At 33.5% G+C, this 23522-nt stretch overlaps 5 protein-coding genes across 5 annotated transcripts; 3 read left to right on the top strand and 2 right to left on the bottom strand.

Moving 5' to 3' along the window:
- Positions 1 to 589: 589 nt before the first annotated feature.
- LOC108468359 (aldehyde oxidase GLOX1-like) lies at positions 590 to 3120 on the bottom strand. Its single transcript, XM_017769249.2, has 3 exons — positions 2444 to 3120; positions 2025 to 2185; positions 590 to 1939 (listed from the first exon to the last, which is right to left on the bottom strand). Exons 1-3 carry the CDS (start codon positions 3026 to 3028, stop codon positions 745 to 747), a joined length of 1941 nt encoding a protein of 646 aa, XP_017624738.1. The 5' UTR covers positions 3029 to 3120; the 3' UTR covers positions 590 to 744.
- Positions 3121 to 5174: 2054 nt separating this feature from the next.
- On the bottom strand, positions 5175 to 7708 carry LOC108468358 (aldehyde oxidase GLOX1-like). Its single transcript, XM_017769248.2, has 3 exons — positions 6889 to 7708; positions 6597 to 6757; positions 5175 to 6494 (listed from the first exon to the last, which is right to left on the bottom strand). The coding sequence occupies exons 1-3, from the start codon at positions 7624 to 7626 to the stop codon at positions 5300 to 5302; spliced, it is 2094 nt and encodes a 697-aa protein (XP_017624737.1). The 5' UTR covers positions 7627 to 7708; the 3' UTR covers positions 5175 to 5299.
- A 3631-nt stretch (positions 7709 to 11339) lies between these two features.
- LOC108467808 (DNA-directed RNA polymerases II and IV subunit 5A) lies at positions 11340 to 14748 on the top strand. Its single transcript, XM_017768590.2, has 5 exons — positions 11340 to 11482; positions 11693 to 11907; positions 12621 to 12800; positions 13244 to 13357; positions 14425 to 14748. The coding sequence occupies exons 2-5, from the start codon at positions 11707 to 11709 to the stop codon at positions 14548 to 14550; spliced, it is 621 nt and encodes a 206-aa protein (XP_017624079.1). The 5' UTR covers positions 11340 to 11482; positions 11693 to 11706; the 3' UTR covers positions 14551 to 14748.
- Positions 14749 to 15760: 1012 nt separating this feature from the next.
- LOC108469498 (peroxiredoxin-2) lies at positions 15761 to 17537 on the top strand. Its single transcript, XM_017770378.2, has 3 exons — positions 15761 to 16067; positions 16181 to 16260; positions 17091 to 17537. Exons 1-3 carry the CDS (start codon positions 15913 to 15915, stop codon positions 17342 to 17344), a joined length of 489 nt encoding a protein of 162 aa, XP_017625867.1. The 5' UTR covers positions 15761 to 15912; the 3' UTR covers positions 17345 to 17537.
- An 892-nt stretch (positions 17538 to 18429) lies between these two features.
- LOC108469497 (transcription initiation factor TFIID subunit 15) lies at positions 18430 to 22970 on the top strand. Its single transcript, XM_017770377.2, has 3 exons — positions 18430 to 18737; positions 21430 to 21736; positions 22165 to 22970. Exons 1-3 carry the CDS (start codon positions 18530 to 18532, stop codon positions 22778 to 22780), a joined length of 1131 nt encoding a protein of 376 aa, XP_017625866.1. The 5' UTR covers positions 18430 to 18529; the 3' UTR covers positions 22781 to 22970.
- The last annotated feature ends 552 nt before the right edge of the window (positions 22971 to 23522 follow it).

Raw genomic sequence — 23522 nt, forward strand, 5'->3', positions numbered from 1 at the left:
GCACTCCGTGTTTACAAGAAGATTAGTTAATAAAAGGTTAAATTTTGCTATTAATCCCTATATTATATTTAAATTATGGATTTAGTCCCACACCTTAATTTTAGTCATATGCTTTGTGAATTTTAAAATTTTAATCATGATCAAACAAGAAATGATAAATTAATTAAGTTCAATTCTAATATTTCCAAAATATCATATTACAAACATATTATTACTAGTAATGTCATATCAACTTGCAATTTTGACATATCACTATTATGATATGGTCGAAGCCCCACTCATGGTGACCTAGTTGAATTGGGAGAAGTTGTAGGTATTAATGCGAGGCAATCCATTAAAGAATCGCGGACACCACTAACATTAAGAACTTTTAATGAAAAAAATCAAATTCAAGATTTGTTTTTTTTATATATATGATTTTACAAAATGAATTTCTATTTAATCTTGAAAATAAACAAATCATGTAATATTTCTTTTCCATTAGTCAATTTTAGATATTAAACTTTTAAATAAATTTAATTTCAAATAAAAAATCTAAATATATATATAATAAAAATCTAATCAGTGGAGAAAAGAAATTGCAAATAAATAAATCCAATAGTCCACATTTTGTATTGTATATGATCTTTAAAAGAATAATGTGTGCAACAAAACGTGAACAAAGTGATTCATTAATTTTTCTTTATAAGAGAATATAATAATTTCATATAACGGCTTTGCGATTCAATGCTTCCAGTAAAATATCTATGGCAAAAATTGAACCCACATCGATTGGCGGCAAGGCACCCCATTGTAGTTTATGAAGAGCATGTAATAACCAGGTGGCGCAATGTTGCCATTCATGGGAGCTTGAAGAATAATGTTGTTTGTATTTGGGGTAACATTTTTGTTAAATTCCACAATTCCCAATTGAATCAATCTCTGATTCATGGAGATCCCATGGGTCACAAACGGAGGTGAGTAAATCGTCACTTGAAGCTTTTGTTGGTCAATTTCGCCATTTCCACGGATTTGTACTGTGAATTTTTTGCCGTACTTCACTTGGTTATTGGACTTGTCAGCAATGATATATTGTCGGAACATGGCCAAGTTTGGGTCCAAGTAATGTGGTGAGAATTTCTCAACCCGGACTTCAGTGGGGAACAATGCATCATCGAGGTAACCAGGGTTTGTGTTGCTTCCGGCGATGAGGATTTTTGCGTCGGGAAGGAGGGCGAACGAGGAGTGGTACATGCGGGGGATGTTGGATGGGTTAAGCACGATAAACTTTGAACCAGTTCCATCGGTTTGGAATTTGTACAAAACAGGGTTCAAATTCGGCTCTCTAGCGTCATCCCAACCAGCTGAACCGGTCTTGGCACCGTTAACAAGTAACACATCTCCTGTGGGAAGAACCACCATGTCTTCCAACAAACGAGCTGATGGCATGTTTATAATCTTCCATTTGCCGTTCCTTTTGGTGATATCAAGGCGAGCACAGTCGGTGTTCCCTGGCAGAAACACCTTAGGACGCTGCAAATCGGCTTTGGCATACGCATCATGCGATGCACCACCGCATATCAAAACCTCGGCGGGAATCACTTTACGATTTTCATTAGGCTTGAGCATAATCGGAAGGAGGCAAGCACTTCCTGACGCAGGATAATTACGAGCACCATTGGGGAGCATCGGGAACTCGTGGATGATCTTGTGACTGTTAGGGTTCAAAAGAACTGAACGGTTGTTGGCAAAGATGAAGACATTTCCATCAGTCGAAAGGTAAACGAAAGGGTACAAATTATTTTCCACGGGATCGTGTGTTTCCACCAAGAAATTAAAATCGACCACATCTTTAAGGGTGTTTTTCTGGCCTTGTGGAGGAACAAATTCGTATGTTGGGAAATCTCGACCGCCGAACACCATGAATCTACCATCGCCTAAGGTTACTTGGGTTGCGTACCTTTAAAAAAAAAACCAAAATACTCAAATTCAAGCTTTTAATCATTAAAAAAAAATGAAAAATGTAATAAGTTTAGGGTTTTTACCATCTTCCATTTCCAAGTGCACCAGGATATTCTTCCCACCCACAAGTATCGCATAAGTCAAGGATTCTGACGGTGTCGGAGCCATTGTTATAACCGCCAGTGCTTACCAATCGACCATTGATATCAAGAGCACCCGATGAACACCAAGTGTCATAATTCAACTGTAACAAAGAATATGAAAATGTTAAAAAAAGCATAGAATTGTAAAAAATTGTAATGAGTTTAATGTTTGTTTTAAGCAAATTATTTTCGAGTTTTGTAAATAAAAAATTGAGTTTTGTTTTCCTCTTTGAGGCTCCGTCCAGCTACTATTGATGCTACATCTCACCTTAAACTAAATTTATTTTAAAAAAATTCAATCTTAAAAGATCAAGTTAGATCCTAATAATAACCAAGTAAAAAAAGATTAAAAAATGTACCCTAAGTGGCCTAATTTTTCCTGTTTCAACATCCATGAGAATCGAATGAACATAGCAATCTTCTTCATTGGTTCCCTCGACGTGTCGGCACGGTGGTCCCGGTAATTTCATCTTGGATATTTTCCACACCGTGGCATCGAACATCAAAGCCTGGTTGATATTAGGAAGCAATATCAAATGCATGGCGGAAACACCGGCGTTCTCAACAAACAATTCCCAACTCCCTTTAAACGTAGTTTTGGCCTCCACAATATTTCCATTTCCAATTCCATTTTTGGCAGCAACTTTAGTCGATTCGACACTATTTGCATTGCCATTAGTATTATCACCGTCGGCCTTTCCAAGGTTTTCAACCGTCACCTCGGTAGTTCCACCAGCATTGCCGCTAGCAGTAGATCCATCGTCATCGGCAATCAAGGGACCGCTATAGAAACCGCCACCGTCGACGGCAAGAGAGTCCGGTCCCTTGTAACCGGCTAACTCGGCTTTGCCAACATGACGTTTAGGGTACAAAAAATGCTCGCCATTGACATATACAAAAAGGAGAGGTAGTATAATAATACCTCTCCAAAACAACGACGCCATCTTTTATTATTTAACTATATAATAAAAACCTAAGTTGTTTTATTCTATGGATCTACTGCTTGGTTTTTTGACAATGAGTTTCATCCCCTTTTATATGCAATTTCACATTTCGAAGTGCATGAAATTTAGGGAAATTAGTGATTGTTCCTTGTTTAGAGGAAGATTAGTTAGTAAAATGTTAAATATTTTGTTGTTAGTCCCTTTATTATATGTAATTTTTAAATTTAATCCTTAAACTTTAGTTTAATGTATAAGGATTAAATCTATAACTTATCCAAAGTATAGAGACAAATAGTAAAATATGACTTTAATAAAATCAAATATATATATATATATATTTATATTTATATATTTATTTATTTATTTTTACCAACGATTGCTTCTTGTTTAGAGGATGATTAGTTAATAAAAGTTTTTTTTTCTATTTGTCCCTATATGTAAATCGTGAATTTAGTTATTATTCTTTAAATTGATATTTTTAAAATTTTTATACTTTTTATTTTTAAAATTTTATTCTTGATTAAACAATAGTTATTAAATTCATTTAGTTAATTTCATTTATTTCCAAAATATGATATTATATGTGTAATGCTATGTAGATTTAAGGGACAAATAGTAGGATTTGACCTTATTTTAGGATCTTTTATTAGCGCTTATTGTTTAGAGGAAGATTAGTTAATAGAAGGTTAAATTTTGCTACCAGTCCCTATACTATGTGTAAGTTATAGATTTAGTCCCACACTTTAATTTTACTCATTTTAGTTCCTATACTTTCCAAATTTTAAAATTTTAGTCATAATGCAACGGTAAATGTTAAATTCATTAAATTAAATTCTATTATTTTCAAAATACGAGACTACAAACATATTATTATATGTGATGTCATGTCAACTTGCTATTTTCACATATCATTCATAAACATATCAAAGTTAAAATTGGAAACAGAAGAAATAGGAGTATTTTGGATAGTTCTAATTAATTACATAATACAAAAATTATAATTTTTAAATAATAGAATTATATTGTTTTTAAATATTCTTTAAAGAAATTATTTTCTCCTTAGAATATTGTTTTAAAACTTTATATACTATTCATATAGTATTTAAAGTTTTTATAATATATAGTATTTGAATACAATGTCTTTACAATAAATGGTAGATAAAAATATTGTTTAAAAATTTAAAACTTTTTAAAATAAAAATATTTAGATGAAATAATATAAATCTATTTTTCACAAATTTACTTATTTTTAGAAAAATTTAAAAGATTTAATATATACAACTAGCTCGTAAGTTACAAAGGTAAGAAAACTAGTATATCATATTACAAAATCTTTAAAAATAATCATAAATGGCATATTAAAAAATTAAAAATGTTAATGCTTAATTTTTAATAGTAAAAAATAATTAAATATTGAAAATTTTAAATATTTAAACTTGATATATCCTACTTTACTGTCTTTCTTGTTTAATTTTATACTAATTTTTAGCAAAAAAATATAAATAGTTTAAATTAATACAAAATCAGTTCATGCAAAAATTGGTATTAATATAAAACTATATATTTTTGTTGTTTTTTAAATAGTAAAATAGGTTTATGGGTAGGGCGAGCCAGCTTGGAATTTCTTTTGTAATTTGAACCTCGGCCTAGTTCATGGACAAGTTTAATCCATTATCGTGAAGTCTATTATATCATTTCATGGATAGACAATGTAGAATAGAGGTTCAACTATGTAGTGTTAAGTGTATCAAATGTTCCTAAACTATTACATAATTTTTATATCGGTCTCTAAATTTAGGGTACGCAACAAGACGGTCTCACCCTGACCTGATTTTTACACCTCTTGTTTACCATTGATTAGTAGAGTTGTTCATGGCTAATCAGCACAATCAGCTCGACTCGCTTTAGGCTCGAACTTATATTTTACTAACTTGATTTTACCCGTTTTACTATCTATAAATGCTAACAATATAAAAATAATTTAATATTAATATTAATATATTTTATAACTATATTTTATTTAAATTTTTCCTCGAACCATCATTTAACCTCGAAAAATTATTTATGATATATTAATTTCACAAAATTAAACCAAATATTTGTTATAAAATATTATAAAACTAAAAATTATAAAGAGAGATTAAAATGAATCTAATTATCCACATTTTGTATTATATAAGATCTTTAAATAACAACGTGTGAAACAAAACGTGAACAATGATTCGTATTACATATAGTGGCTCTGACAATTCAATGCTTGTTGTGAAAGATCTAAGGTAAAATTCGAACCCACATTGATCGACGGCAAGGTACTCCATTGTAGTTCACAAAGAGCATGTAATAACCAGGTGGTGCAATGTTGCTATTAATGGGAGCTTGAAGAACAATGTTGTTTGTATTTAGGGCAACATATTTGTTAAATTCCACAATTCCCAATTGAATCAATCTCTGATTCATAGCAACCCCGTGGGTCACAAATGGCGGCGAGTAAATCGTCACTTGAAGCTTTTGTTGGTCAATTTCGACATTTCCACGGATCTGCGCTGTAAATTTCTGACCGTATTTCACCTGGTTATTGGACTTTTCAACAATGATCTCTTGTTGGAACATACCCAAGTTCGGGTCCAAGTAATGTGGTGAGAACTTCTCAACCCGAACTTCGGTGGGGAACAAAGCGTCATCAAGGTAACCTGGGTTTGTGTTGCTTCCAGCGATAAGGATTTTTGCATCGGGAAGGACAGCAAAGGAAGAGTGGTACATGCGGGGGATGTTGGATGGGTTAAGCACGGTGAACTTGGAACCAGTTCCATCGGTTTGGAACTTGTACAAAACTGGGTGTAAATTCGGGTCCCTAGCGTCATCCCAACCGGCTGAACCAGTCTTGGCACCGTTGACAAGTAACACATCTCCCGTCGGAAGCACCACCATGTCTCCCAAGAGTCGAGCTGATGGCATGTTTTGGATCTTCCACTTGCCATTCCTTTTGGTGATGTCAATACGAGCACAATCGGTGTTTCCTGGCAAAAACACCTTAGGGCGTTGCAAATCGGCCTTTGTATATGCATCATGCGGCGTTCCACCGCACACCAAAACCTCGGCAGGGATTGATTTCCTATCTTCATTAGGTTTAAGCATGATTGGAAGGAGAGAAGCGCATCCCGATGACGGATAATTACGAGCACCACTAGGGAGCACTGGGTACTCGTAGATAATCGTGTGGGTTTGGGTGTTCAAAAGAACCGAACGATTATTGGCAAAAATGAAGAGGTTGCCATCAGTTGAAAGGAAAACGAAAGGGTATAAATTGTTCTCAACGGGATCGTGTGTTTCTTTCAAGAATGGGAAATTGATCACTTCATTAATGGTGTTTTTTTGTCCTTCTGGAGGAACAAATTCGTATGTCGGGAAATCCCGACCGCCAAACACCATGAACTTACCATCAGCTAATGTTACTTGTGTGGCATACCTTTAATGAAAAAAACAAAAAAAAATTATCAAATTCAAGCTGTTAAACCTTAGATCCTAAACCCTAAACATGAAAATTATAATAATCTTTAGATTTTATTACCATCTTCCGTTTCCAAGTGCACCGGGAAATTCTTGCCACTCACAAGTATCACATAAGTCAAGGATTCTCACGGTGTCAGAGCCATTGTTGTAACCACCAGTACTTACCAATCGACCATTGATATCGAGAGCACCCGATGAACACCAAGTGTCATAGTTCAACTATTATAAAGAAAATGAAAATTTTAAAAGAAAAACCTTTGAGTTTTGCGAATAAAAACAATAAAGGAAATTTGTAGTAAACCATTGTGAAATATAAAAGAAATAAACAAAATAATAATTAAAAAACATACCCTAAGTGGCCTAATATGTGCTGTTTCAACATCTAAGAGGATTGAATGTGCAAAGCAATCTTCTTCATTAGTTCCCTCGACATGTCGGCATGGTGGTCCCGGTAATTTCAGCTTTGACACTTTCCACACTGTGGCATCAAAAATCAAAGCCTGATTGATAATCGGAAGTAACACCACATGCATAGCGGAAACACCAGAGTTTTCAACGAATAATTCCCAACTCCCCTTAAACGTAGTTTGAGCCGTCACTACATTATAACCGACGAGTTGAGATGAATCGTTAGTATTATCATTGCCATTACCATTATCAACAATGACTCCAGACGACTCGTCGGTATTTTCGTCACCACCCTTTTCATTTACAAGGCTTTCGACTGGTAATGTATGGAAACTTTCATCGTATTTTTTTTCTTTTTTGCTCTTCTTTTTCTCTTTTTTCTCCTTCTTATTCTTCTTATTCTTCTTTTCTTTCTTCTTTTTACTCTTTTTATCACCATCGTCATCGTCATTGTCATCATCGTCACTCTCATCTTCAACGACGGTCTTCGAAGCTTTGACACTATCATCGTCTTCTATGGGGCCACTAAGGAAACCACCGCCATCGCCGTGGAGGTAATCGAGGTCCTTGAACCCGACTACCTCGGGTTTATCGAAATGTCGTTTAGTATATATAAAATGGCTGCTTGCATACACAAATAGGAGAGGTAATATAAGAAGCCCTCTCCAAAACAACGCCATTTTTATTATTTATATAATTTAAACCTAGATTATTCCTATGATCTACGACTCTGCTTTTCCACAAAGAGTTTCGTCGCCTTTTGTATGCATTTTTACGTTACAAAGTGCATGAATTTAGGGGAAATTAGTGTTTAGTCCTTGTTTAATGGAAGATTAGTTAACAAAAGATAATATTTTAATCATTCAACAATGGTTTTTTAGGAAATTATAAGACTTAAAGGCTTTTTTTGTTAGGAAATTAAAATAAAATAAAATCTTTTTTTTCCAGAAAAATAAAATATTTTGTTAATGTAATATCCGTTAGGGATAAATATCAAATTTATATATGAAATTTGGTCTAATGTGTAATTTTATATGTGAATTTTGATTTGGTGCAATTATGCACATAAAACTTGAATTATGGTTTATATGTGTAGTGAAACTTTGATTTTCATTTAATTATACACATTTAAAGAAATGAATACATCCATTCATTTTACATTGGATTAATATAATTTTCGTGTATGCAATATCTTGATGTAAAATGATCAAAATTTAATAATGTTATTAGTGATTTGTGAAAACTGAATCAAATTTAAATTCTACGTATAAAATCACACAAAATCGATGTTCATGTATGTCATTGCACATTAGATTAAAGTTCATGTATTATTTTGATATTAAATTATTTATCCCTATTATCATGAAGTTTGTTATATTATTTCACAAGATTTCTTACCTAACAATGCACGATTTAACTGTAGGTATCAATTAAAATATGTTAAAATCGCTCATAAGGGATCTGCTCCTTCAGGAGAAGTATTTGAGGTGTCGTTCTCAAAGACACTAACTCAGTTCCTCAACAATGGAAGGTGTTGTCCCCTGGGGGAGGGTTTTGTCTCCCTTCTACGAAGAGTCGTGTACGATTAATAGGGGAGTCAATAGACCTGTTCATGGGCTGGGTTATCCACCCAGTCCCGCTTGAAATTTGGGAAGATTTGGGCAAAAGTATTAGGCTCGACAAATGGGCTTGGGCAAAAAAATAAGCCCATTTGAAATATGGGTTGGGCTAGCTCAGCTTGAACATTCAAGGCTTGACCTGTTTTAAGTTTATAATACTTTGTATTATGTTGTTTTTTGATATTATGTAATTTAGAGTACATTAAAAAATACATATATACTAAATATATAATACTACTCTAATATAAATATTAAAATAATGTTAAGATAATTATATAAAAATTTTCAATAAATAAAAATAAAAATTATTAAATATTAAAATAATATAATATAAATAAAAAATTAAAAATAATATGGGTGGGCCTAAAATAGACTTAAGTTAGTCTTTTGCAAATATGAGCGGGTTTGGGTAAAATTTTAGGCCCAAATTTTGGGTCAGGTTGGGCTTGGGCAAGCATAAAGTATGTTACTATTATGCTTAGGCCCGACCCATGAGCACCTCTAGGGGAGTGTCTCAACCATATGTGGACGTATGACCACCCATCTGTTAGATATGGTGCCCTTAGTGCAGTATTTTCGTTTAAGTTTAATAAAACGAGAGGAAATATTGACTTGTTGGTTATTTAACATTTAACTAATACTAAGTAGTATTACATGGTTAGATCATAATACGAAAAGACAGCTTGTATTAATAGATGAACCTAAACATGTCCTTAGTTTAATCGGAAATGAGTAAACCGATTGAAAGACTAATATGTCATCAGTCAAATCTAATTAGGGAAAAGTCAAATCTAATTAGGGAAAAACTTTGTCTTGAGCATCGGAGCAAATGACTTCCAGAAAATAGAAACATATATGTGACTGACTAGAATGACAGTACATTGGATAGGACCCAAATAGAATAGATCCTAGATCCGTTTATTGATTTATTCGCTTGTGACGTTCATAGTGTGGCATACCTTAATCCTGAGTAGGTGATGGACTATATATATGTGACTCGTATACTTTAATGTAATTCATGTTAATTACAATGTTGTTTTTTAATTACATGACTACCAAGTAACTTTTTTTAATTTAAAATGTCAAACCAACAAATTTGAAAAAAATGTTAATAGTTGAGCATGAATTTTGAAATTTGAAAAAGTAAATGGACTAAGTTCCTAAAAATAAAAATATAGAAACTAAATTTTAAATTTCCGAAAAGTATAAAGACTTATGACATATTTTAACCTTTTATCTTCGAGGGTTAAAGATAAGGTAAGCTATGGCTATGGGAGTGAAGAAATTTTTACTTTGAAATGTTCTTCAATGTTTAAGCCAATGAAGAGTTCTAACTAATGAATAAAGTGAGAAGAAGTTCTAGTAATAATAGTAAGAAGATGAATATTAAGATGATACCAAGGTTTTCATAAACAACTTTGTGGGCAAATTGGTCAAATCATGATTCTCGGTTCAATTTGTTTGTCCAGTTCGATTGAATAAAATATTAAAATCATAAAAATAAAAAAATAGAGAAAACAAATTCAACCACCAATCAAATCAATTCACACCAATTTAATCAATTCGTTCCGGTTCGTAAGTCAACCTATCCAACCTCTTATTTCAAATCGACACCCCAATTAATTTCCGATCCAATTTTGAAAACAATAGATGATACCCAAGTTTATATTTGTCTTAGAACTACTCTTTAACTCATGTGAGAAGGGTTGGCTTATTCCCCTTTTTGGCCTTTCGTTGACAAATTTGATAAGATTTAAGGTTTATGTCGTGTGGCTTTAGGGTTTTTGGCTTGTTTATGGGAGTAGGTATAACATACATTACTAGATTAAGGTATACCCAACATAGTGGTGGAAAACAAAATTGTGTAACTAATATATTTATATAAAAATATGCAATTTTGATGAGGCTTTGGTTGAAATGGTAAAATAAAGATATTTAAATATTAATGAGGCTTTGATTGAGTATGTTTGTGACTTAGGCTCTTTTGAGTTGCATCATTACGGTTTGTATTATTTTCTGCTTCAGTTACTTTAAGTTAGATTATTTTAGGTTATTTATTCAAATCAATTCATGTTTAAATCATTTTTGGATTCGATTTGTTTCGAGTTACAAGTTTAAGTTGTTAACTTTTTTGTCAAAATCGAATTGGGTTTTGTTTGAATTAGTATTGATAATAATTAATTGTGCTGGAGTGTACCTAAAGTGAAAAGTAAATTACATCCAAAGTCACTAAACCATTAGTAAGTTTATATTTTGGTTATTTAATTTCAAAAAAGTTATAAAAAGGTCTCTAGATTATTTGAAAGTTTTCATTTAAGTCACTAGACTATTAAAATCATTGTTCTATAGCCTTCTCTGTTTGCACCGTTGTACCAATCGAAAGCTCTCATTTCCTTCTTTTTTACAACTCAGTTTTTTTTTCATAAAACAACTTTGGACATTACGAATCTACGTACCAAATCTAAATAATTTTCTTATTTGATCTCCAATATTGGTCGTCACATTGATTTGGAACTAATCTATGTTTTTCTACTCATCAATGGGTATTGATTTACCTTACTTATTGTTAAATTGTCGCTTGGAGCATGCTAGCTACACTTAAAAAAAACTTTAATAGCCCAGTGACTTAAAGAAAAACATTTGAATAGTTTAATGACTTAAATAAAAAACATTTGAATAATTTAGTAACTATTTTATAATTTTTATAAGTTAAGTGACCAAAACATAAATTTTAACAATAAAGTAACGAAGTTAGTGTAATTTACCTTAAAACAAAAAAAAAAAAAAAAAGAAATAAAAAGAAGACAAGGCAATGCTATACTTTATTACATTATTATATTTGTTACCTTCAAGCTATTGTGCTGTACCAAAAGGGCGGCCACTTCAGCTGTTTAGCATTCGAAAGGGGACGCAAAGAGTAATTTTCTCTTAGGGTTTTTTTCTGCTGCACTTGTTGTTCTTTGCAATCTCTCTCTTCTCTTATCTTTCTCGCCATTAATTTTCGTTCATTTTTATTACAATTTTCGTTTTCATTTATCCTTTTTAAGTTTTAGGGTTTCTTTTTGTGTTCTCAATTGACTTCGATTGTTATTGTTATTGTTATTATCCATTTTTTTCATTGTTGAAGGGGGGAAACACAAAATGGTATTGTCGGATGATGAAATCAAGAGGCTGTTTCGAATTCGAAAGACTGTAATGCAGATGTTGAAAGATAGGGGTTATTTCGTTGGAGATTTTGAGATTAATTTGTCAAAACAACAATTCATTTCCAAATACGGCGAAAATATGAAAAGGGAGGATCTTGTTATCAATAAAACCAAGCGGAATGATAACTCTGATCAGGTATCCCTTAATTATTTCTCTAACTTTGAACCACAAGTGGATTTCAAATCCATTTCTAAATTGCTTTTTTTAATGTATTGTACTATAGCTATGTTGAGTGTTTGGGTTTCAAGCTATTTTTGAATTGCTTTTGAATGTATTGTAGTATGGCATGTTGAGTGTTTTAGAACTTGTTATTGTTGTTCTTGGATTTTGATCAGTTTTCTTCTTTGATTGTCATCTATCTATTGGAATATGGTGTCTTGAATGTTTAAGAACTTGTTGGTTTTGAATTTGGGTTTATATTCATCTTTGTTTGTTGACTTATTAAATTATGTGTTTTAAATTTTGCATACTAGATCAATGTATCGAAATATGGTGTGTTGAATGTTTAAAATCGTGTCTTTGCTCTTGGATTTTGATCTGCATTCATTTTTGTTTGTCATCTATGTATTGAACTGTAGCATCTTGAATGTCTTTGTTCGTCGACTTATTAAATTATGTGTTATAATTTTTGCACACTAGATCAATGCATTGAAATATGGTGTGTTGAATGCTTAAAATCTTGTTTTCGCTCTTGGATTTTTATCTATATCCATCTTTGATTGTCATCTATGTATTGGAATATGGTGTGTTGAATGTTTAAAAACTTGTCACTGTTCTTGGATTATGATTTAAATCATCTTTGCCTATTGTCTTATTAATTTACGAGTGATAATTTTTTTGCGTGCAAGATCTATGTTTTCTTCCCTGAAGAAGCCAAAGTTGGTGTTAAGACAATGAAGACGTATACCAACCGCATGAAATCAGAGAATGTATTTAGGGCTATACTAGTTGTGCAACAGAATTTAACTCCCTTTGCTCGAACTTGTATAAATGAAATTTCTTCAAAGTTCCATTTGGAGGTTTTCCAGGTAAAATTCATTACGTTTATGATCTTCAAATTCCACCCAAGTCATCATGATGTTTATCGATAATTTCTTAATCAATGACTTGCTTTATCCAATCTTTCTCAATGTGATGCTTGGCATATATTATTATATACAGAAAGCTTTGAGGCCAATGGTTTATCTAATCAAGTGTACATTCTTGAGCTTATCAACATGATAGGCGAACACCATTTATTAGAAAATTTTTGCTAAAATCGGTATACATGCATTTGTATGTATGTATTAGTTGTATAATCATATTATAACAACTGAAGCATTGATGTTTAGGTTGCCTCATTCATGTATATATATATCAGTTGTATAATCATATACACCCCTGTTCTTGAAATCTGCTTTTTCAAATAGCATACACATATATTTTAAAATTTCTCTTCCCCTGGTTCTTATCTTGAACTTTTTTGGTGCAGGAAGCCGAGCTCCTGGTCAATGTAAAAGAACATGCTCTCGTGCCTGAACATCAGGTGCTTACTAATGAGGAGAAAAAGACTTTGCTTCATAGATATACCGTAAAGGAAACACAGGTCAGTATTCTGTAACCCGAATTACTATGTATCTGTATAACCCGGTATTGTAAAGTGATTTTCCCAAATCTTTGTTAGCCTATATGATATTAGTTGTTTTTCAACTTTATACTTAGATTCATATTAATATGTTCTTGCAAGCGGTTAATTAGGTGTAGGACCACAGCTCTACTTGAATCATGTTTTGTAGAGTCTTTGCTAATTCAACTTGAGATATTAGGTGCCTTAGTAGGAATGCATGATTTGTTTCCACGTGTTTCGGTTGGCTGGCTAGCTTAGTAAAAATTCTGAAGTGTTTGAGCTCGCCTTTGCTTGTTAAAGCTGTATGTGCATGTGTATTTGTCAATTGAAATCGCATACTTTCTGCTACAGTTTCCCCGATGTAATGCTACATTTCTAGGACTAAAATTTGTGTTCTTGATTGTTAGCTCGGGTAGTTCCTGTTTCTGTTGTTTTGTTTACCTTTCTATGGCTCCCTTAATCATGTGTGAGGAATATACCTCTTGGGTAATGGGAAGTGAGCTAGTCTCCATAAATGCCCATTCCTTTGTTGTTGGGAATAGAAATCTTCCTTGTTCGCTAAGAACCAAGTACAGCGGCAAGTAAATATGGTAGGCGGTAAGTACATACAATGCAAGTAGGGGCTCTGTTGGAAGAGCCCAAATGATGTAACCAGACGGTCTAGCTTCAAAAAAGCATTCTGCCCCGTTATAGTCTATTCAATAGACTGACACTAGATAAAACAGTTGGCTAGTTCGTACAAAGATGTCTCGGTAATTCCAAGCTACAAGAAATGTGTGCAAGAACAATGCAAATTTTGGATATTAATTCATGATAGATGCTGTTTTAAGGCTTGTTCTGTGTTTATGTCCGACATGTTCGTTCTTTTGCATTGACATATGATTTGCTTTGCTTAATGTCGAAAGGAATCATTCTTATATGCAAACTTGTAGTGCCCATCATCTGCATGCATTCCTTAAACATACTTGGAATCTGATACATTTTTCGAGTTCAAGTAACAGAAGTTTTTAATCATATCATATGATTTTGGAATGGATTGAATGCAGCTGCCTCGTATCCAGGTGAGTGATCCAATCGCAAGATACTTCGGGCTGAAACGTGGACAAGTGGTGAAAATAATCCGGCCTAGTGAAACTGCCGGTCGTTATATCACTTACCGATATGTTGTGTAAGCATGTACCCTGTTCGATAACATTATCCTCCAATAAAGCAATTTTTTTTTTCTCTAAAACAAAGCCGAACTAACCGCCCGTATCCTAGTATTCATGTTGTATTCGTGTATTGTCAAGTGTCAAGTATCATAATTGTGCTCAAGAAATTATATATTTATATAAATTTTGACACATTAATAATTTGAATTGATGCAATAACTTTTTATAGTCCATCTACTATAGCTTCATCATTTTAAAATTTTCTATTATATATGTATTTTTAGTTTAAGGTCAATTTTTTTTGGGTTAATTCAGTCTAATAATTTGATGTTGCTTGTTTTTTGAAGCGTATAATGATGTGACTCAGATATATGGACTTTTTTTGGCAAATAAATTTTTTTTTTTGCACATTTAAAAGAAGGTAAAAGAAGAAAAATTATCTAATATTTATCTAATTGTAAAAACAAATTCAAAGCATGCATATCGCGTCACTCACTGCACGTTTAAAAATAATTTTAAATTATTTGATGAAGTTAATGGAAAATATATGAACTTGTTGATTAAAGTTAATTATGAAAATTCATTTATCTCTAATAAAAATTCTTTAAATTAGTCTTTATATAATAAAATTTTAATCAGATCATGATACTACTTTATTAATAATTTGGACAAAATACATTATACCCAAATGATTTATTTATGATTCGATCTGTAAAAAAAATTAACTATCCCAAAAATCTACATATTTTTGAATTATTGTGGCTGAAAGGAAATACAACGATTTTTTCAATAAAAATGCGTGAAGTTTTTTGGGGAGATGATTGGGTTTTTTATAGGTTGGGTTATGGATAAATCAGTTGAGCATGATACTTATTTTTTAATTTATCAGTAAATTAATAATAAATTATGAATGTGTCATGATTTGAATAAGAATTTAATGTATGGTAACTATCCTGAAGAATTTTTAATTCGAAGATTAAAATGAACTTTACAAAGTAATATAGGGACTTATTATAGAACTTTACAAAGAAATATTTATCAGCTGCCTAGTAGAATTTGACCAAACTTGTTGCCGGCAAAAGAAATAATCAAATTGAAATAAAAGAACTAAATTCACTAAAAACACGTTTGTACAGGGACTTATTATAGAATTAGACCTATATAGAAATGTAGGAGGGTCCCGCAATGGCATAGATTTTTATCTCCTTCCTTTACGGTTTTACTTCGCGGATCTCAAATGTGTATCAAATCAAGCTAATAGGTTGCTTTTTTGTCACCATTTCAAAATCCCCTATAAATACATATATACTCTTACTGTCCAAACCCTCGTTTACATCACCGATCCAATCAATCGCTTCAACTATCTCACCAAACGCAAATCCAATGGCTCCGATCGCTGTCGGCGACGTGTTACCGGACGGTACTCTCTCCTACTTCGACGCCGATGATAAGCTCCAGCAGGTGTCCGTACATTCCCTGGCTGCCGGTAAAAAGGTTATCATCTTTGGCGTTCCCGGTGCCTTTACCCCTACTTGCAGGTAAAACGGTCGGCTCCTTCTCTATCTGATTTTTTAACGGTCCGTTGCCGGGAACGGTGGTCTATTATTATTATTTTTTGGTTCATGGAGGGTTTTGATTTGGTGTGACGCAGCTTGAAGCATGTTCCTGGATTCATCGAGAAAGCAGGGGAGCTGAAATCCAAGGGCGTTGATGAAATTATTTGCATTAGCGGTAAATTTCTATCTTTTTTTCTGTTTTATTTGAAAAAAATCAATTAGCGTCAATTTAGTCTAATTTTTAATTTTTAGCATTCATGGAAGAAATATATTGTTATAAAATGTTGATGCCATATTTGATGAAATCTTCTCAAAGTATAATGTGAATTTGAGTTTGTATATGAAATACTAAAAGTGAAAGAAATGTGCAATTTAAGCCCTAAATAATAAATCTGGGTAATTTGGACCATGTACGTTTTATAATAAAACAATGGAAAACTGTCTAAATTTTGAGCTAAATTTATGAAATTTGATAATATACATCTGATAGGTAGATAGAATTGAAGCAGGGAAAAGAATTTCTTAACATATATTCTCGGACCCTATTAATTTAGTCCATTTATTATTAAATTTTAACAGAGTTAATATTTACGGTTTACTAGTGTTAATATCTTTTGAAATTTTTATGGTTTTTGCAAATAAAACTTTTTGTTTGGAGTTGAACTGCTAGGGAAAAAAATATTTTGCTTTATTTGTCAATTTCTTTAGCCTATATACTCTCGTATTTCAGTTCGTATACTTAGATTTACTTGTTTGCACCAATATCAAGCATAGCAGGATTTAGTTTACTTAGTTGTATAAAACAGGGATTAACCCGTTAGTTAATTCCGATCTTTATTTGGATTAGATATTTTTAGGAAAAAAACACTCTTTGAAAAGCAAACCCTAAAGTTTGTTGGGTGTAAAAGTTTACAAGCAATAGAATGTGTAAACCCTAAAGTTTCCAATATTTGATTGCCCGATTCGACATTAGTTTATCGACAGAAACCTGACTTGAATTTGCAGTGAATGACCCCTTTGTGATGAAGGCATGGGCCAAAACTTACCCTGAGAACAAAGATGTCAAGTTTCTAGCTGATGGTTCAGCAACATACACCCATGCCCTTGGTCTTGAGCTCAACCTTGGCGATAAAGGTCTCGGCACTCGTTCTAGGAGGTTCGCACTCTTGGTCGATGACCTCAAGGTGAAGGCAGCAAATGTCGAATCTGGAGGGGAGTTTACCGTGTCAAGTGCTGATGATATCCTTAAAGCTCTTTAGATTTGCTTTGTGCCTAATAAGGTCTATGTTTTCTTGGCCTTGGCTATTAATATAGATTGCTTTATTTAGCACACCTTTTATGGTATTGTTAATAATAAAATACGTCTCTTGGAGCATGTAAGATCGAACGTGTTTAAGAGCGAATATGTTCCGTTTTGTATCAAAGAACCATGTTCCGTTTTGTGTCAAAGAACCAATTACTTCTTTCTTATTTTTCTTCTTCGTGTGGCATGATGAGAATGTTGCGGTATCAAATTTAAGTTTTTAACTGACGATTAAAGATATTACGAAAATATTATTTCGCAACTAAAATGAGTTATATTATTTAGTATCTTAATCTTTTATTTTAACAAAAACTAATAAAAATATGCATATAGTGATATTTAAACCTATTTTAATTGAGTTAGTAAAATTTTTAATTTATCAACTAAAGCTTTATTTTAACAATTTTATACATTTTCTTTTTATTATCTCTATTAATTGTATATATTAATAAAATATTGAATTAATGTTACTAAGATTGATGATAACACTATAATAAATAATTTGATTCAAATTTTTAATTTTAATACTATACATATTTCATATGTCACTGTTTAATAGTTTTAAACTATATTTTTATTGTTTATTGTATGTTATTTTTAAATATACATACATTTTTTAAATTTGTGGTTTATGCTAAAATTTTTAGTATTGATAATAATATTATTTTATTATTGGTTTTTCTCTTTTAAATTGCTTTGTAAGCAATTCTAACAACTTTCACTCAAAAGTTTATTGGAAGTATGGAGATACAGTAAGTATTTTAAAATTATAATTTATAACATCTTTTAAGTAAAAATGAATTTATGAAGTATGAACACTTAGTAGGCTGTTCTTTTTCTAAACTTCTAAGTAAAAATAATAATTTATAACATTTTAAAGCTATCTTTAAATTAACATTATCCAGTACACGAGTTACCTGTAATAAAAGAAAAATTTGAGGGATTAAACATAAAATTAAAAAGCATCGGGGATTATTCCAAAATAAAATCTCTCACCTCTTGCACAATAACACATGGCCGAATAAAAACCAGACACGTGGCGCTAGGGTTTATATACTATATCCCCCCACCGTTATGGTATCCATAATCTCAGCGGTCAGCTGTTATAGAAAGGAGAAGAGAGCGAGAGGAAGAGAGACAAATGGGGTCTAGAGACAAGGACCAAACAACATCGCATCATCAGCCGCTCCTTAGCAGCCTTGTTGTAGGACCATCGGCAAGCGACGGAGCTGACGGTGGTGCAAGCGGAGGACGAGGCCGTGGTGGTGGTGGTAGCGATTATGAGCCCGGGGAGGTCCGGCGTGAACCGCATCCTTATTCTCGTTCTGATCGATACAAAGATGAACCTGGTTGGTTTTTATTTTTAATGGAATCGTTTTTACCTTTTTTTTTTAGTTTCTTCTTTGGTTTAATCGATTATTGTTTATTGTTTGATTTTGTTTCAGTGTTTTTTTGTTAATATATTGATAACGGTGAAGTTAAAATTATTTTTCAGCCTTGTTTTAGTCGAAAGTAAAAAGGAATCATGTGATTTGAAATTTGAAATTTGAAACCCTAGATCGATGTAGGTATTGAAATGTATGATTATGTTGGATATTTATAGGTATTGATGAAATTAAACGTCTTAATTTGACTGCAAATTTACATGTCCAGTAAATTTATACTGCTATTGAGGAATTAATAAAGCTATTAAGTGAAATTAGGGTTGGTTAATAAGAGTATAGTTCGTGTCCTCAAGATAGGAAATTAAGCTGTGGGGCAAATAGCCTAATTGCAATGTGTTTGAATATTCTATGGATACATCTTAGTCTAAATGGATTTGTTTATGCTTGTTGAGGGAAGTCCGACTTTTTCCGGAGAAGTTTTTCAAGTGTGTCATAAGTCAGGAGCCGATGAGGTGCTCCCGCTTTGTGAACCTGCTGCCACTTCAGGTAGCTTTAGGCACTCAGGTTCTTGTTAGAGCTGGGAGATAAAACTCCTACCGGGGACGATACCGACCCATCGAGGGGTCTGTTGGCTCCCAACAGATGATACTTCGAAGACTTTTCCGGAATGAATCGGTCTCCCTTCATCAATGTTTATAATCCAATGTCATGTAAACAGACCCGCTCTTCATGTTGTTCTACTTCTAGTATTCCTCGTACCTTGTTTCTATATGATTTATTTGCATATGGGTCTTGTAGCCCTTTTTAAATGCTTAGATGTTTATGTGAACATTATTTGGTAACTATTCCAGTTCAATGATGTTTGTTCAGTGTCTATGTAATAGTTACACAACAGTTGGGATTGTACAACCTGTTATCTCTTCCTTATGTTGCATGTCGAGCAAATGGACCTAATACCCTTATGGTGTATTGAGTTGCAAATGAATTTTGCTGTTGTGTGTTACAGCTGTGAGTGTTTCCTGCAAGAACTTGGGTCTTGATGAAGGAATGTTGGTATGAGTGCAATCTTGGATCATTGTTGGGGTTAATTTTTTTTAGTAAAACAGGTTGTGTTTTGTGTCAAATGCCATTGATATGTGTTGGGTATGATGAATGGACTTGTGGTACTGTTCACTAAGGACAACATTGCATCTTGGTCTTGAAGCTGTTATCACTTATCAAATTGGGCAAGAATTTGAAGATAGTTACTATGGGGTTGGGTTTGATAGAATGACATGTCTAATTTGAAATGCTAATTTCAATTGCTATTTGAGAGGCTTGCAGTCAAGTTTTTCAAGATATTTGCAAAACATCATATGGGAATTGGAATACTGACAATGTCAAGCGGTTTAAAATGGCTATCAGTGGTAAGGTCGGTCCCTTGGCTGGAAAAATTATTGTGTTTGAGGGCTTTACTCTTTTGGAACACTGCATAGGGCCATGATTACTAATTTTGTTTGTGGGAGTGAGCGGTCTCTCCTGGACTTTTGTTGGTTTTATTAATTTACGGAATGATAATGGAGCATCTGGTAACTTATAATGAACTTTGGGGTGGAATTCGCTTAGTTTTTGTATTGTTTTTTTTTTTCTTTTCCTTGGGGTGGGTAAGTGGGTTTAGCTTTGATGGCTTTTGAATAATACTTTATCGGGGATAGTAGTATCATGTTACAAGTAAATGGGGTATTATGGAATATCCTTTGTATACTATATTCTATCTTCATGAAGCAACCTCTTTGTTTCTGTATTATTTTGTGTTTAATGGGGTATAGTTGAGCTGATGGGCAAAGTTATCAGATAATTAAGCATTTAGCATAAGCGCTCTCCCTTGGGGATGGAAGAAGCCCTGTCGGTTTGTACTTTCTATCCATCAAGTTATGCATAGGGAAGTTAACTCATGTCAGGTGGATATATTTTGTGGAACCTTTTCAAATAATGTGCTGAGATGTGCCATTCCGCAAATTCGTTGGCTATCGGCTTACTGGTTAATTTCAACTTTCACAAGGGGGGATATCTTTTGCAGTTTACATCCTTTAGTTCTCCTTCGTTGCCTCGGACTGCTTCTCTTTATCAAGGCAATTTGTATGAAGGTTTTAGGTGTATTTGGTTGTTAATGGTTTTTATGTTGCCTATATGCTCGTTTTATTCACTGTGGGGTGCATTGTGGATGCTCTCCTTCGAGTCCTTTCTACCTCTGCTGTATCAAATGTGGTTGCTCCAGGTTTTCGATTTTGGGGTCCATAGTTCAGATATTAGGTTGAAAATCCATATTTCAGATATTAGGAAAGCGACCTTTTTTTCTTCCTGCTGACTGAGCTGTTGCATGGATAATGGTAAATTGGTATTGCCCCTGCATTATGTACTGGTAATTGGTAAAATGCTGTATTTGAAAGTAACAAGGGCAGTTAACTTTTGAAACAAGTTCCCTTCTGTTCGGGATTTTTCTTTCCGTACTCATGATGAGGAGATCTTGACCAGTGGTAACCATCCTTGCGAACTTTAATCTATTGGACAATTGAACGTTTGATTGACCGACATATAAATACATCTTTTCCCATAATCTTTCTAGTATTTTAATTAGTTTATGCTTATCTATGAGTTTTTGGCTATTTTTTTCCAGGATATAGAATTCGTGCAGGTTCAAGTTCTCCTATACGTCATAGGGACGTAGATCACCGTAATGGTTCCCATTTTGATCGCTCAGGTGGTCCGTCACGTGTCCGTGATTTTGGTAATGGGAGGGATCCTGGCAGATACCGAGACTCTTCACCTCCTTATAGTCGAGGGCCAGGTGGTGGCAGGCAACACAGCAGCCGGGGTTTTGATGGAACTGGTTATGGTCCTGGACCTATCGGAGGTGAAGGCATGACTCGAAATAATCCTAATGTACGCCCTAGGGAAGGTGACTGGATATGTCCAGATCCTTTGTAAGTTCATATCACCTTCATACCCTGATTTTGTTTCGTCCTCTTTAATGTCTGGGTAAACTACATTAGCCGTCACCCCAACTATGAATTTTTTTTTTTGGTCACCCAACTTTGAAAAATTACAAAATGGTCACTCAACTATTAAATTGTCCTTTTTGGTCACATAACTATCTTAGATTTTTGGGTGTTTTCATTTTTACATTACCAATTGGTGATTAAAAAAGACAAAATTGAATAGTTGGCTGGCCATTTTGTAACATCTCATAGTGTATCCTTAATATTTTTGTGCTGCTTGCTTTGCATTTCGTTGACTACTTATTTCCCCATTTTTTAATCTGTAGACTCTTTTTCCAGTTATGTGTTTTGTAGTTCGAAACAAGCATAGATCGTTTAAGTTTTTTTGATATTTGCCAATCACCATGTCACAGGTGCGCGAACTTAAACTTTGCAAGGAGAGAATACTGCAACAATTGCAAGAGATTTCGCTATGCGCCCACTGGAAGTCCCCGTGGAGGCTACCCTGGTCCCCCACCTCCACATGCCCCTCCCAGGCGCTTTCCCGGCTCACCCGTGGATCTATCACCACCTCGCAGGAACATAAACAGCAACTTCAGGTCTCCTCCTCGTAGTTGGGCTAGGGAAGGTCCACGAGACTTTAGAGCTGCTGGTCCACCACCTCCAAGGCATGAAGGCAGGTTTTTTGATCATAGCATGCGTAGAGACCGACTTGAATATCTAGACGATGACTACAGGGGAAGGAGTAGATTCGATAGGCCAATGCCAATGGATTGGGGACAGAGAGATCGTGGAAGGGATAACTTCTTCAATTCCAGGAAAGGATACGAGAGACGACTACCATCTCCACCACTTCCACCACCACAGCTTCCACCCCGTGGCAGGCCACGTGACTTGAGAGAAAGGAGTAGATCACCAATCAGGGGTGCACCTCCACCGAAGGAATACCGTCGCGATTTGTACATGGAACGAGGACGAGAGGATCTACGAGGAGGTGTTGGACGAGACAGAATAGGAGGCCCGTATTAACCAAATGGCAGAAAAGCGTATTGGGATATAAACTTTTGTATCGATTATTGTAGCTAATAAATTTGGGATTTACAGCTTTTTTTGGTTGGGTTTGGTTTTTACACTATAAATGCAGCTTGTTATCGTTGTAAACCCTTTTCCAAGTGTTATGAAGACAGCTAGGACTTTATTTTTCAGTGCTTTGGTTAAACATGAATCCAATTTGCTTTCTTTGCATTCCATTTAGCTGTTGAATTTGCTACCTTAGTACTCAAATGCATCATTATCTTTTTGGATCTGAAATCAAATTGGTACATCAAATCCGTTTTTTTTTTTTTTTATATATGTATAATACCTACTATCTCTAAATCCAAAGAAAAATGTATTCTATCAATCCTGAGTTTACTGTAGCGATAGTTACATACTCGAATAGTTATACTCTTTGTTGACAAATCATAACTTGATTTAATGGACTGAGTTTGAGAAGTTTCAATTTTATTGTTTTATTAATTTAAAAGCTCTTCTAATAATTTTTAAAATTTTAAAATCTTAAAATCGTACCATATCATTGTTAAATCTTAAACAACATTATGCCAAGTAAAATTTTAATTATCGAAATACTAAACATTTTTACCTGCCAACTTAACTCAAATATTAAAATATTCATACTCGAACTCAACCCATTCAATAGCTCAAACCAAACCAATATTTAAAGAATGCCCATATCAAGTTCAAGATTTATTTTAGGTCAAAATGCCTTTAT

The sequence above is a fragment of the Gossypium arboreum genome, chromosome 8 (assembly GCF_025698485.1).
Source record: "Gossypium arboreum isolate Shixiya-1 chromosome 8, ASM2569848v2, whole genome shotgun sequence".
NCBI classification, from domain to species: domain Eukaryota; kingdom Viridiplantae; phylum Streptophyta; class Magnoliopsida; order Malvales; family Malvaceae; genus Gossypium; species Gossypium arboreum.

Excerpts from the sequence above, each read along its gene's own strand:
- LOC108468359 (XM_017769249.2), bottom strand. The coding sequence starts at position 3,028 with ATGGCGTCGTTGTTTTGGAGAGGTATTATTATACTACCTCTCCTTTTT. Across the intron at positions 2,186-2,443 it reads GAAAAATTAGGCCACTTAGG|TTGAATTATGACACTTGGTG; the intron begins GTACATTTTTTA and ends TCTTTGTTACAG. Across the intron at positions 1,940-2,024 it reads GCACTTGGAAATGGAAGATG|GTACGCAACCCAAGTAACCT; the intron begins GTAAAAACCCTA and ends TTTTTTTTAAAG.
- LOC108468358 (XM_017769248.2), bottom strand. The coding sequence starts at position 7,626 with ATGGCGTTGTTTTGGAGAGGGCTTCTTATATTACCTCTCCTATTTGTG. Across the intron at positions 6,758-6,888 it reads CACATATTAGGCCACTTAGG|TTGAACTATGACACTTGGTG; the intron begins GTATGTTTTTTA and ends TCTTTATAATAG. Across the intron at positions 6,495-6,596 it reads GCACTTGGAAACGGAAGATG|GTATGCCACACAAGTAACAT; the intron begins GTAATAAAATCT and ends TTTTCATTAAAG.
- LOC108467808 (XM_017768590.2), top strand. The coding sequence starts at position 11,707 with ATGGTATTGTCGGATGATGAAATCAAGAGGCTGTTTCGAATTCGAAAG. Across the intron at positions 11,908-12,620 it reads GGAATGATAACTCTGATCAG|ATCTATGTTTTCTTCCCTGA; the intron begins GTATCCCTTAAT and ends TTTGCGTGCAAG. Across the intron at positions 12,801-13,243 it reads TCCATTTGGAGGTTTTCCAG|GAAGCCGAGCTCCTGGTCAA; the intron begins GTAAAATTCATT and ends TTTTTGGTGCAG.
- LOC108469498 (XM_017770378.2), top strand. The coding sequence starts at position 15,913 with ATGGCTCCGATCGCTGTCGGCGACGTGTTACCGGACGGTACTCTCTCC. Across the intron at positions 16,068-16,180 it reads GCCTTTACCCCTACTTGCAG|CTTGAAGCATGTTCCTGGAT; the intron begins GTAAAACGGTCG and ends GGTGTGACGCAG. Across the intron at positions 16,261-17,090 it reads TGAAATTATTTGCATTAGCG|TGAATGACCCCTTTGTGATG; the intron begins GTAAATTTCTAT and ends TTGAATTTGCAG.
- LOC108469497 (XM_017770377.2), top strand. The coding sequence starts at position 18,530 with ATGGGGTCTAGAGACAAGGACCAAACAACATCGCATCATCAGCCGCTC. Across the intron at positions 18,738-21,429 it reads TCGATACAAAGATGAACCTG|GATATAGAATTCGTGCAGGT; the intron begins GTTGGTTTTTAT and ends ATTTTTTTCCAG. Across the intron at positions 21,737-22,164 it reads TGGATATGTCCAGATCCTTT|GTGCGCGAACTTAAACTTTG; the intron begins GTAAGTTCATAT and ends ACCATGTCACAG.